Source organism: Microtus pennsylvanicus, chromosome 4 (assembly GCF_037038515.1).
Source record: "Microtus pennsylvanicus isolate mMicPen1 chromosome 4, mMicPen1.hap1, whole genome shotgun sequence".
Lineage (NCBI taxonomy): Eukaryota > Metazoa > Chordata > Mammalia > Rodentia > Cricetidae > Microtus > Microtus pennsylvanicus.
In genome coordinates this window covers 71,617,657-71,631,580 of record NC_134582.1, presented here as the reverse complement: position 1 = coordinate 71,631,580, position 13,924 = coordinate 71,617,657, and the positions used below count along the sequence as shown (strand labels likewise).

At 45.3% G+C, this 13,924-nt stretch overlaps 2 protein-coding genes across 7 annotated transcripts in view; both read right to left on the bottom strand.

Moving 5' to 3' along the window:
* The window catches only part of Cdc14b (cell division cycle 14B), a 73,896-nt gene extending 67,847 nt beyond the window's left edge, over nt 1-6,049 (bottom strand). For 2 of the 6 annotated variants that reach the window (XM_075969358.1, XM_075969359.1), the window contains exon 1: nt 5,150-6,048. In XM_075969358.1, coding sequence (XP_075825473.1) covers nt 5,150-5,309 — 160 coding nt within the window. In that variant the 5' untranslated portion in view covers nt 5,310-6,048. Of the gene's footprint in view, nt 1-5,149 lie in introns of all 6 variants that reach the window. The other 4 variants (XM_075969356.1, XM_075969363.1, XM_075969357.1 and 1 more) reach the window with 4 other exon arrangements.
* A 167-nt stretch (nt 6,050-6,216) lies between these two features.
* Prxl2c (peroxiredoxin like 2C) overlaps nt 6,217-13,924 on the bottom strand; it is a 29,459-nt gene continuing 21,751 nt past the window's right edge. The window contains exon 5 of the mRNA XM_075969369.1: nt 6,217-6,453. Within this exon, the coding sequence (XP_075825484.1) occupies nt 6,353-6,453 (101 nt within the window). The 3' untranslated portion in view covers nt 6,217-6,352. The remainder of the gene's footprint in view (nt 6,454-13,924) is intronic.

Here is a 13,924-nt window from a genome sequence, read left to right as displayed (position 1 = left end):
TTATTACATAGACACCACTAAGGCTAAATCATGGCAAACACCAGGAAACATAAAAGGAGGAAGAATAGAGAAACTTAAAACAGAGTCAGGCAGTGGTGATGCACACCTTTAGTCTCAGCACTTGGGAAGCAGAGGTAGGGGAATCTCTGAGTTCGAGGCCAGCCTGGTCTATAAAGTGAGTTCCAGGACAGCTAGGACTGTTACACAGAGAAACCCTGTCTTGAAAAATTTTTTTAAATTAAAAATAAAAAATAACTTTAAAACAGGGGCTGTAGACGTAGCTCAGTCATTAGAGTACTTGCCTAGCATGCAGAAGGGCCTGGGCTCCATCCATTCCCAGCGCTGATAAACCAGGCCCATAATCACAGCACTAGGGAGGTAAAGGCAGAGGATCAGAAGTTCCAAGACAACCCTGGTTACATACCAACTTCTAGGCTATACTGAGCTACATAAATGAGACTCTGTCTCTAAAAACAAACAAATAAAATTAAATTGTCTTTCGGGCAATAGCAACTATTACTAATTTTCTTCAATCATTAGAAACTTAAAAGATTAAGATACTGAAATAAATCAAAAGTCTGCATCAACTATTAGATCCTGAAAATGATCAGACTTTGCAGCTGTGATGGAATGCTTAAAAAATATCTTCAGACCGGGTGGTGGTGGCAGTGCTTGCCTTTAATGCCAGCACTCTGGAGACAGAGGCAGGCTCTGTCTTGATCTCCTGGAGTTCAAGGCTGGTCTACATATGGAGTTCAAGTTCATTATAGAGAGACTCTGCCATCACCTCCAGCCCCTCACAAAACAAATATTTGGACAAGGGAGACTGTCCTTGTTATTAACAAAAAAGGAAGTTTTGCACGGCCACTTAATGGAAGGCCCTATTTAATGATTTGACAGTTGAAAAAAAAAAAGCTTTCTAACTCTGGCACCAAGGAGGTTCATAAAAAAATTAAATCCCTGCCTGCATCCAACCATTTTTTCTCATCTATTGTCCCAATTTTGGATCTTACAGTTTTCAACCCACTGAAAACTCAAGTCCTCTTTTTTTTCTCTGCTTCCTTTGTGTATCTTTAGTATCTCGGGGTATCAGCTACACAGTTCACCTGTCTTTAGGAGATTTGTTTTTCACGGTACACCAGAAATAACTTCAAGTTTAAAAAAAAAATCAATAACAAAGCATACTGCTTGTGTCGGGGTAAGAATTAAACCACTATTGAGTAGGTTGGCTCCTGGAAAGAGTAAAGCCCCCACCCAGAGCACAGCAGTGAGGCTAGCCAGTCTCTGGACCAAACAAGAATGATGACCACACAATGCTGCACCCTGGTGTTGGCAGGAATTCAATTTACAGATTTAATAAGCCATCATAAAAATATCAAGGATCCACCTGCAATGGTGGCAAATCCCTTAATCCCAGTACTTGGGAAACAGAGGCAGGCAAACCTCTGTAAATTCAAGGCCCCGTCTTGTCTACAAAGCTAGCCAGGGCTACACAGAGAAATCCTGTCTCAAAAATAATTTAATTAATTAATTCTATCAAGGGTCTTGTCTGGGGTCTAGAGATGTAGCTCAGTGCTTGCCCAGGATGTTGAAGGCCTGGATTTATCCCAGTACCACGTAAGACCAGGCAAAGTCATTTGTGTTTATAATCCCAGCACCCAGATGGAAGGCTCACATGTTCAAGGTCCTCCTCAGCTACACAGCGCACTTGAGGCAAACCTAAACTGTGTAAGAAAAAAAGCTTTAGGAGCAGAACAGGCGAAACAGACAACATGGTTTAATTTTTCCAAACCATGCCTGCTACAAGAGTCTTTCTGTTCACTAACGAGTATTGGTAAAGACGTAGAAATGATTGGCACCTCAAGGGTAGAAAGCTGATGGCGAAAGCTCTTTTTAAAACAGTCTGGCAGCTGCCAAAGATGAAAACACGAAGTTAGCACACAATTCAAGAAGTATACTCCCAGCTACGCATCAAAGGAGCTGAGCATGTCCTGAACACGAAGGTGGATGGTGGCAACATACACACAGGTCCAAAAGTCCACTTAAGCTGTAGAAGTTGGCCCGACATTTTTATTTCTAGAATCCGCTCAAAAATGCAGTCACAAATACACAGACTCCATCCACAGGGATGCTTCCACAGCCATTTGCAATAGAACTGAACACATTCCCAAGTGTTCTTGCTCACTACTGCTAAAGAAATCGTGATTCAGCCATACAGTATGATAGCACTGGCAGTTAAAAACAAACCATCCTGATGGCTCAGCTAGAAAGAGAGCCTCCAGCCAAGACTGATGACCTTAGTTCAATTCTGGAAACCCGTGTGGCAGAAGTGAATCAGCTCCCACAAGCTATCCTGACTTGTACACTGGGCCCCGTTAAGGTGAAATCAATAACTCTCCTCCATCCCCCAACACAAATAAAGTAAAAATTAAAATTAAAAAAAAAGTGAAGGATTAAAAAAAAAAAAAGACCAAACTGTTTTGGTAATAATGTCTGATTTTCTTAAACAATTAAGAAAACTGTCAGGCCTGGACGGTGGTGGCACACACCTTTAATTCCAGAGTAAGTTCCAGGGCAGGCTCCAAAGCTACACAGAGAAGCCCTGTCTCAAAAGGAAAAAAAAAAAAGCAAGAAAGAAAGAAAGAAAGAAAACTGTCGGGTATCAAGTATGGTGGCACATCCCTTGAATCCCAGCACTTGAGGAAGTAGAGGCAGGAAAACCCAAACCAGCTTGCTACAGAGTGAGACCCTGTATCAAAAAGCAAATTACAGTAAGACCATGACTGGGGCAAAAACAATTTGGGAAATTAAAGGACCAGGTGCCATTTGCTAAGCACAAAGCCTTCCTCCATCAGCACCTCACACAAAATAAATAAAATTAAAAGTAATCTGATCTTTCCAACTGTTAGTTTTGTATTGTTTTTGTTTTTCGAGACTGGGCTTCTCTGTATAGCTTTGGCTGTTCTGAACTCACTATGTAGACCAAGCTGACCTCAAACTCATAGAGATCCGCCTGCCTCTGCCTCCCAAGTGCTGGGATTGAAGGCGCGGGCCACCACTGCCCAACAGTTGACATTTTTTTTTCTTTTTTTTTTTTAAAGATTTATTTATTTATTATGTGTACAGCATTCCTTCCATGTGTGCCCACATGCCAGAAGGAGGTGCCAGGTCTCACTATAGATGGCTGTGAGTCACCATGTGGTTGCTGGGAATTGAACTCAGGACCTCTGGAAGAGCAGTCAGTGCTCTTAACCACTGAGCCATCTCTCCAGCCCAACAGTTGACATTTTCTAAAGTTAATTCTTTGATGGTTTCCTCAAGAAGGCTTGCCAAGTTACACTCTATCCCCATGAAATAGAAATATTTCCTCCGACTGCTGTCAAAATTCTTCTGGTGGGTTGTAGCTCAATGCTGGGAGAGCTAGCCTAGCACGCACAAAGCCCTGATGCCAGCTTCGGGGCCACTAACAGTTTCTATTATGAAAGCAACCACCTAATCTTATTACAGTTTTTTTTTTCTTTTCTTTTTGTTTTTGTTTTGAGACAGGATCTCTCTACATAGACCTGGCTGTTCTGGAATTCACTATACAGATGAGGCTAACCTTGAACTCACAAAGATCCACCTGACTCTGCCTAAAGAGTGCTATTAGGGTTAAAGGCCCAGTCTTACAACTTTTAATGAAAACTATCTAAATGTTCAACAGAGAACTGTCTAAATTTATAAAACATTTAAATCTATAACTGTGTTTAAATCCATAAACCTTTTTTTTTTAAGTTTTATCCTTTAAAGCCACACATCCTTTGGTTTGGGTAGTAATTAATCAAATGAGGTTTTGAACACAGCAACTGGAGGCTGACATTCTGCCCTGAAGTACTCTGCAGAGCAAGGCAAAGTCAACTGTATGCCATCCCGCACGGGTTTGTAAAGAATAGATACATATGTGCGCGGGTCCAGGGTGTTTCTGGAAAGATTCACGAGAAATTGGCAACATCGGTTACATTTGGACACTCCTGTTCTTTGCCACCAACTTTTCTCAGTATACTCTTGTGTACCTCTACAATTCAGAGCTATACAGGGCTTAACTTGTTCCCATAATAATTAGCCCTAACCAAAGATGATTTTAAGAAGTGTAAGAAAGAGCGTAAAGAATGCGCAGATCCCACCAGCACGAAGGAACCTGGGCAAGCTGGCATCTCCTCCTGCAGGGCCACCCCTAGGCCTGGGAAGAAGCCAGTCAGGGGCTGTACTTAAAGCAACTCCTTCCTCTTCCTCCTTCAAACGCTAAGAAACCATCCCCTCTCCTCTCGGCTTCCTTTAAAATCGGCCTTATTTTCTAGCTGCCCATCAATCTAGAATATAGTTTCTACTAAATTTCTGTGTCTGTGTAAACACTTCCTAAATCAATAACGTTGTCGCCAACCGAGCCCACCTAAGAAAGTCCAAGTCCAAGGCCTGAAAACCGTTTCTTAAAACCCCACGCAGAGGTGGACACCATCCGCCCCAGAAAACGCGGCACATTCCCTCAACCGCGCAGACAGCTATGCAGTTGATAAAGCGATTTCACGTACAGCAGCACACCGAAGGCAAGCTCTGGCTTCGACACCAATCCCAGCAAACCCAGCAGTTGCCAAATTAATTTCAAGAACTGAGACACTAAGAAAAATCACCCCTCGAAAGCGGCTTTTCTACATGTTCGGACTGGCGGGGATTTCTCAAAAGTGACACCTCTGGGCTCTTAGAACGCTGGATGGTTCCAACGCCATCACCGTGACACCTCTCTGGAGGCGCCGGAGGGCAAGGATCTCCGAGGAGGCCTGAGGAGGGCGCGACGGCGTGGGGAAGAGGGGGCAAGGGCCAGGGGCTCCGGGGTGGGGGGGGGGCGATCCCACGCGTTGCTAAGACGCAGCGGGGACTTGGGCCCTCGGAGCTCAGCAGAAACTCGGACAGGCGTGAGAACAACCGCGCCAGCTTTCCCGAAGTGAGGTGGGTTCGAGGGCACAGCCCTCACTGCCTCCGGAGGCCGGGTGCATTTTACAGAGGTGATCCTCGGCCCCTCTCGGTGTAAAAGTTGCAGCCGCCGGCGCGAGGGCGGGCGGCGAGAGGCGCGAGGAAGCAGCGAGTCTCGTGGGGGGTGTGGCGGGGGGCTCACCCGTGATGTCCAGGTACAGGTCGTCCTGCTGCTCCAGGCGGTGCAGCTCCTGCGGCGTGGAGCTGCGGCTCTTCTTCACGCCGGGAGAGGAGGACGAGCTGCGGCGCGAGCAGGGGGGCGCGGTAGCCCAAGCCGAGCGCCGCTCGCTCTTGCGCTTCATGGAGGCGGCCGCGGCCCGTCAGGGGATCGCGACCATGGCCCGGCAGCCCGGCCCCGAGTCCTCAAGCTGCGTCTCCCGCCGCCCGCGCCCCGGGGGCCACACAGCGCTGGCCGGCGGCTGGGGCAAAACGCGCGCGCCCTGGGACGCTGCTGCGTGGGCGCCCGAGCTCTGCGGGCCGCAGCTCCCGGAGACCCCCAGGAGGGATGTTCCGTGGAGCTTCATTCACAAAAAAGAAGAGCCCACAACCCTCCTCGGGGCCCGCCGGCTCGGGCCGTTCATTGGTCAGCGCGGCGTGACGTCACGCAGCCGGGGCTTTCCTACAGGCAGGTACCCGGTGACGCCATAAAGAAAAGTCTGAGCGCTTCCGCCAATCGGGCAGAAAGCATGCTGGCGACCCCTGGGTGGGATGCTCCCAACTTTTGTCTCCCGTGTCCAGGTGCGACGCCCCAGCCCCCAGTTCTTCGAGTGAGTCCCCAAGTTCCTGCACAGCTCTGCCCAAGTGACTCCACTCCGGGGCTTTGGGATGGAATTTTCTTTTCTTTCTTTTTTAAAAGTGTTTCTTGGGTTTCCTTGTAATTCGCGCCAAGGGAGGCTTGTCATGGCCGCCTGCTAGGAGAGTGTAGCCTGCTGAAGAGGTCAGCAGCCCAGTGGTCACAAGGCAGAGCGGACCTCGGAACTTGGAAGTTCAGCCCCGCACTGCTTTTCTCCACTTATCGGGACAGAGCAACGAGGGCTTCTCGGAGTCGGTTAAAAAAAAAAAAAAGACAAGCCACCTGGAGAAATGATTTGCCGTGGTTTGCCCCTTCCGCACCTCGTCCCGGGACCCTGGAGCTGCGCTCACTCCTGCCGTGCGTAGCCCGGGTGCCCACGGTCTGATTTAACAAGAAGTGTAGGAGCACGTGGCCAGCGGGGCCCTCGGACTTTGCTCTTTCAGTTCTGCAGGAATGCAGCCCCATATTTTGCTACTGTGTTAAAAATTTGTCAGACCTTTTCGGAACTTGACCACAGCTGCCATTTTGAAGGGCCTAGCTCCACCGTCGCATCTAAATAGGCGAGAAGTCTGGAAACTGCCTTTGGAGTCGGTGGTCCCAAATTCTCCATCTGCAGGCCAATTCCTGTTGTCCACAGCGATTTAACTCCCAGTCTGCAAGGGAAGCCAGAGTCAGAGAGGAATAAATTTCAGCCCCTCCTCCCTTCCCCCAAGGAACCTCTCAGAAATGCAGATTTCACGGAGTTCCTCGCTCTAGGGTAGTTTTGGCTTTTGTTTTAAGGCGATCCATTAAACCAGCTAAGTTGGAAAATAAAGAGAGTGGGACGTCGCCTTAGCCAGGAACCGCTTAAGAACTTGCTCGGTTTCGTGTTCATCTTTCGGTTTTCCGTAAGGATGCCAACGTAGGCCTTAGATTTAAAATGTTCTACATGTTTGTCGTGGGAGCAAAAACATTTGACCTGGAAGAGGAAGTCTTTTCACACTGTTCCAGTAGAAAGGCCACCACGTGTCACAATCAGAAATTTTAAGAGTAGATTTTTTTTTAAATAATTACATCAGGGTTACTCCAGTGGGTCCCTAGGATTATAGAGAAGAAAGTATTCTAAAAGATTATGTGTTGTGTCTTACTAAGCAGACTAGCCTCTCCAGTGCTGGGATTACAGGTGTGGGCCACCGCAGGCACCTTACAGGGTTTTTTCTGTGCTTGTGTCCAGTGTGTTACACTTTTCGAGGTTCTGGGATTTACACCCAGGGCCATTTACGTGATCTATTAGTAAATCAAATTCCTGGCCCACGTTATTTTTTGAGATTGGCTTAGTCAAATGTCTTAAGAGCCGAGTAGTTTCCATATTCAGCTGATTTCCTCTCACCTTCAAATAGTGTTAGGGCTAGATTCTAGTTGCTGGAAATTCTAACAAAATGCATATATGGCTTAAGTAAAGGGGGAGAGCTTATGTATACACAATTATACCATGTAAGCATTTTCGTATTTTGCAAATTCATAATTTTGTGATCTTGCTGAAATAGTATTTTTAAATCAAGGCTTTTGATTAAACCTTCTAATTACTCAGACATGTCTTTCATTTTGGGGAACTAGAAGCCACGTGTTAAATATGTTCATCATTTGGGTATGGCCACACAGGCCTATAATATATAAGCATTTGGAAGGTGGAGGCTGGAGGATACGGAGTTTAAGATCATCCTCTCTTAAATTAGGCTACAACCAGATCCAAATAAAAAGATTTAAGACCAGTCAGATGGCACATGGGAAAAGGCACATGCCAGCAAATGTCACAACCTGAGTTCAATCCCTGGGCACCCATTTGTTAGAAGAGAACCAGCTCCCGCAAACTGTCTTCTGACGCATACCCCTCCACACATAAAGACATAAGTAAATGTAACCTCAAGCTCTCCTTATATTTTGTTTTCCTGTCATGGTTACATAGTGGCAGGACTTTCTCAGCTGATCTTTGTTGTGTGTGTGACATTGCCTTTGAATTGTCTGGTTTCTAGGTTCTGAAACTTTGGCTGCAGGAAAGTGCCTGAGTTTGCTTGTATGAGTATATTATTGTTCATTGTTTGCTCACTGGCCACAGAATTGTAGAGTTTGAAAGCACCTTAGACAGTATTTGGTCTGATGCTCTCCTTTGACAGTGAGGACAGGGGACACAGAGGAGTGGTCAGTCAAGATAGAAAAGACAGGGAACATTATGGAGGCCTGGGAAGAAGGATAAGCCCCTTACTCAGGATTCTCACTGAAGGATCTTAGCAGCTGAGAACCAAGAATTTCAGACTGGGACCAGAGAGATGGTTGAGAAGTTAAGAGTGAACACTGCTTTTGCAGTTTGGTTTCTAGCACCCAGGTCAAGCTGCTCACTACTGCCTGAAACTCCAGCTCCAGAGAATCTGGCAACCTAAGCACCTGAACGCATATGTACTGTGGTACATGAATAATTCCAGAAAAGTTCCAGACTGGGAGATGGCTCAGCGGGTAAAGTAATTTCGATGTAACAATGAGGGCCTGAGTTTGGATCCCTAGTACCCATGTAAATAAAAAAAATAAAAAAAAACCACGGATAAGTATGTATAATCCCAGCATTGAGGAGACAGGCATAGGAGGATTTCTGAGGCTCTGTGGCCAGTCTGCCTCCACACACACACAGGTGCTTGTGCACCCACGTGAACGCACACACAATTCCAGCACAGTGTTGTTGTAAAGGTCAAATTGAAGCCTTTTTGGTAAAGCCTAATTTGCAAAGGTTCAATATTCTTTTATATAGAAATATTTTCAGGGGCTGGTGTGTTTTATATATTTTAAAAATAAACTCATCCCATGGGGTTGGAAAGATGACTCCATGGTTAAGAGCGGTGGCTACTCTTCCAGAGGACCCGAGTTAAATTGTGCCCATATGGCAGCTCACTATAGTCTGCAACTCCAGTTCTAAGGCCTCTGACACCCTCACACAGACATGCACGCAGACAAAACGCCAAGCTTGTAAAATCATTTCTTTTTAAAATAAAACTGTTTCCTGCTGGGCATGATGACACCCCTTTAACCCATGGGAGGTTGAAGCCGGAGAAGTATGGTGAGTTTGAGGTCAGCCTGGGCCACCTAGTGAACTTCATGTCAGCTGGAATATAGAGTGAGACATTATCTCCAAAACCCAAAGTAAATTTTAATTGTTTTTGGTTTTTTGAGAAAGAGCCTCACTATGTAGCTCTGGTTGTTCTGGAACTCAGAATGTAGACCACAACGGCTTCAAACTCAGAGATCCACCTGCCTCGGCGTGTTGTGGAATAATCTTTTTTGTACACTGTGAATGTGTGTCACTCAGATTGGTTTAATAAAAAGCTGAAAGGCAAGATTTGGGGAGCATAGAGGACACTGGGAAGAAGAGGGGTAGAGATGCCAGGAGATGCAGAGTCATCAGGATGGGCACTATGAAGATGAGGTAATAAAGCCACTATGAATATGGTCACTCAGATTGGTTTAATAAAAATCTGAAAGGCCAATAGTTTAGGCAGGATTTTTGGGGCAGAGAGGATGCTGGGAAGAAGAAAGGTGAAAACGCCAAGAGATGCAGAACAAGCAGAAGGACACTACAGAGATGAAGTAATAAAGCCACAAGGCAGAAAGTAAATTAGTAGAAATGAGTTAATTTAAGTTATAAGAGCTAGTTAGAAACAAGCCTAATCTATCAGCTGAGCTTTCATAATCAATAAGAAGTCTCCATGTGGTTATTTGGGAGCTGGCTCATGGGACAAAGATTTGCTACATCAGCCTCCCATTTAATTCCATGGTGGAATTAAAGGCATGCACCACCATGTCTGGCTCAGGAAATTTTTTAAAAAGTATAATTAGCAATGGTAAAAACAAAGATTGCACAAGGATTTTGAGTGGACTCGAAAGGCTCGTGTGTTAAAGGTTTGGTTCTCCCTAAGCACTATGGGAAATGGTGGGAATCAAAGAGGCAGGCCCTAGTAAGAGGTTTTCAGTCATTGGTAGCACGCCATTATAGGGAACTGTGAGACATGGGATTTTTTCATTTTTCGGTTCTTGACTATGAAGTTAGCAGCTTTATTCTACACTTTATGTTTGCCTTATCTGTTGTCTCACCAATGGCCCCAAAGCAGTGAACCAACCAAGTGTAAGCCTCTGAAACTATAAGTCAATATAACAATTCTTCTTTTTAAGTTGATTTTCTCAGGTATTTTCTTACAGAAATGAAAGCTAACACATTAGGTATTAGTTCAGTGAGTTATAAAATTCTTTATGGTAGGTAACCACTGACCAAAACAAGTTATATAACCAGTGAGTCTTTTTTATTTGTTTTATTTCTTGAGACAGTGTCTATGTAGCTCTGACTGTCTGAAACTCACTATGTAGACCAGGGTGACCTGGATCCAGCTCTGTCTGCCTCTGCCTTCTGAGTACTGGTATTAAAACATGTGACACCATGCCCAGCTCCCAATGAGTCTTTTTAAAATATCACCTCCTGTAGTTTAAATCTGATTTGAGGATACCTCCCAAAGGGCTGGAGAGATGGCTCAGCAGTTAAGAGTACTGCCTGATCTTCCAAGGGTCCTGAGTTCAATTCCCAGCAACCACATGGTAGCTCACAACCATCTATAATGAGATCTGGTGCCCTCCTGAGGAAGAGGACCTGGCCAGTCGTCCTCATCAACTTAGACCATGAAATCCAATATGGACAAGCTCAACAAAACCACCATATATGGGCTGCCCATGCATGCCCATGCCTCCTACTTCCCAAAGATTCATTTATGTTGGGGGCTTGGTGTTCAACGTGGGGGTATTGATATGATGGAACTTTTAAGAGAAGGGATTAGTAGAAAGCTAGTAGGTCTTGGGGGTACCACCTTTAGAAGGGATTAATACAGGTGTCCTAGACCAAGGTTAGCCCCTAAGAGGGTAGACTAATAGAGGAGAGGCTAGCACTTCACCTGAATCTCTCTTCTGTGTGTGTCACTTGCTACTCTCAAACTGCTGCAGTTTTCACCATTTACCCAGTACATACTGGGGCTATGCCCCTCGTGCTGGGGTCAAAGGTGTGTGCCATCACCCTAGTGAACTTCCAACACTGTGAGCTAAACAAATCTCTCTCTTTTTTTTTTTTTTTTTGAAATAACTAACCTCTGGTATTCTGTTACAGCAATAACCATGAGCTAACCCTACATACAGACATGAGCATGATTCTGTAGGTCAGACCTCTACCCAAACCATGTCCTGTAGCCATTCCCCTGCCTCCAACTCCCTCTTTTTGTTTCACTTTCTACTCTCCAGGTCAGATATAGCTTCTGGCACGATACTTTGGCTTCTGAAATTTATTTCTGGCGCTCTCATCCTGACCGAGTTGGATCAGCTCTTCTGGCTGAATCCAGGTACTCTTAGACACACGGGCCTTGGACAGTTTCTCCCGGACTCTTTGGAAGTGGCTGCAGATCCAAGTAGACTCTGCTTATGGGCCCTGCTGCCAGACTAGGCGGCCTCCTCCCAGGGCAGGAGACAGTAGGCTTCACAGTCAAAATCAGCAAAGATAATCATGTAACTGGAGATAGCCAACCTGCTCCTTTACCCACGCTACACCTTTTTTTTTTTTTTTTGCCAACTATTACAAAACAAGACAGACATTCTTGTCTAACTCTCCCCTTACTGATATGGAAGTAATTGAAAGACATCAATTTCAAGTCTCTTAGTCTGTCGCAATGTAAAAGCAATTTATTCTTCATCTCCTGGTGGGGCTAGGAAGAACATTCTCGAAGATTGTCCAGTTTGAGAAGAGAACTAACTACCAATTCGAATACAGTGATTTCCTCTGGGCCTTTTTTTTATTCAAGCCCCTGTGTGGGGAGGAAGTCCTAGTCCACCCTTAGGTCTCCGTTTTCCCACAAAGGCCAGAAGAGGGCCTCAGATCCCCTGGAACCTGAGTTTCAGGAGTAATCTACCATATGTGTCCTGGTCTTCTGCAAGAGCAGTAACAAAACAGCCTGAGCCACCTCTTCAGCCCCCATTCTGTTTTTTAATGCAATCATGCAAACAGTGAATCCTTTAATCCAAAGTCAGTGGCTAGGGAAGAGGGAAAACATCCAAAGGTTAAGGAACCCATAACACAGGCAATCAAATTATGAAAATTAGTGAAAGTGACTCATGTCTTGTGCATGTCTGTGCTTGCGTGAGTTTATGTGTGTGCCTCTGTGTGTGTTGTGTGTATACACATAAGGTCATATACAGTTATGCCCGTGTGTGTGGTAGCCAAAGGTTGACAGGTGTCTTTCCTCAATAAATCTCCATCTTTTTATATGTTAATTTAAATTTTTGATTTTATATGTGTGGGTGGTTTGCCTGCATGCCTGGTGCCTGGTGCCTGGAGGACAAAGAGGGCCTTGGGTTCTCTGGAACTGGAGTTACAGATGGCTATGAGCTCTCATGTAGAATAGAACCTGGAAGCACAGCCAGTGTTCTGAGCCATCTCTCCAGCCCCTCCACCTTTATTTTTTGAGGCAGCGTTTCTCGTTGAGTTTGATGTTCATCTGATTCAGTGGCTGGATGGCTAAGGGACTTCAGGGATTCACCTGCTGCTACCCTTACATCCCTTCTAGGACACACATTGCCTTCTACAGGTAATCCCTGCTCTTGCTCCACTCAGAGAGATCCACCTGACTCAGGCTCTTGACTGCTTGGGACCAAGGATGCATACTACTACAGTTGGCTCTGGTCTATTTCTCAATCCTGAGACAAAACTTAAGAAGGCATACAAGTAGAAAAAATATATATGTATATATAAAAATATATATATAAATAAAAACATATAAATATATGTATATATAAATAATTTGATACATTATAATGGGGTGTTGATGCTAGGAGCGGAACCCATGTTCTCCCTTGCTCTCTCGTGCACTCTCTGTTTTGTTTGTTGTTTGTTTTTTTTTAAAGATTTATTTATTTATTATGTATACAACATTCTGCCTCCATGTATGCCTGTACGCCAGAGGAGGGCACCAGATCTCAGTACAGATGGTTGTGAGCCACCATGTGGTTGCTGGGAATTGAACTCAGGACCTCTGGAAGAGCAGCCAGTGCTCTCAACCTCTGAGCCATCTCTCCAGCCCCGTTGTTTGTTTTTTGAGACATGGTTTCTCTCACTCTGTAGACCAGACTGGCCTCTAACTCAGAGATTTGCCTGTACCACCACCAGCCAGTCCCACGTTCTCTCTCTCTCTCTTTTTTTTTTTCGAGACAGGGTTGAGTCTGTCTTGGAACTAGTTCTGTAGACCAGGCTGGTCTCGAACTCACAGAGATCCGCCTGCCTCTGCCTCCCGAGTGCTGGGATTAAAGGTGTGCGCCACCATCGTCCGGCCCCCACGTTCTCTCTTATGCCAGCTAAATGTCCTACCACTAACCTACATCCCTCTCCCTACTGGGTTTTGGGGGATGTTGTTATTTTGCTTGAGACAGAGTCTTCTTGCTAAGCAACCCCATGGATGGCTTAGAACTCACAGAGCTCTGTTTGCCTCCTGAGTGCTAGGATTTTAATGAAATTTGTGTGATGTCATTGACAGCCCGGAGTTCTCCATCCACAAACGTTTCCAATGTAGGGAAGTGACACTTTTTTTCTCTCCTCCAAAAGTGTCAGTGCTTATGGTGTTTAAGTTTGGTGACATGTCTCCATACCAGGAAGTCTCTGGGGCTAAATTTTAATTTCCCAAAATCCTAACAAATATGGATCATTTGTGTAGGTAGACATATTTAAGGTTCTGGGAAGCAAATGATAGGCACAAGCATGCGAGGCAAGAACTCAACCACCGAGCTACACTCACAGCCCTCTGACAAAGAGGGTTGCGAGACAGGGTCTCTGGTCTCAAACTACTATCCTCCTGTCTCTCATTCTGTACTGTGGAGGTGAGAGTGCAGGCCTCTGTTCCCACACAATGCCTGGAAATGAAAAGCTGTTCCGTTTACATTAAGTCAGTAAATGTGCTCACGTATGACATTTCAAGGCCTTAAGGGTTGAAATCTAGAAATGCCAGTGACTCACCGATTCCAGACTGCTAGCTGAATAAGACTAAATAACAGCCAGCTGTAGGACTCACTAAAGAACCTTTT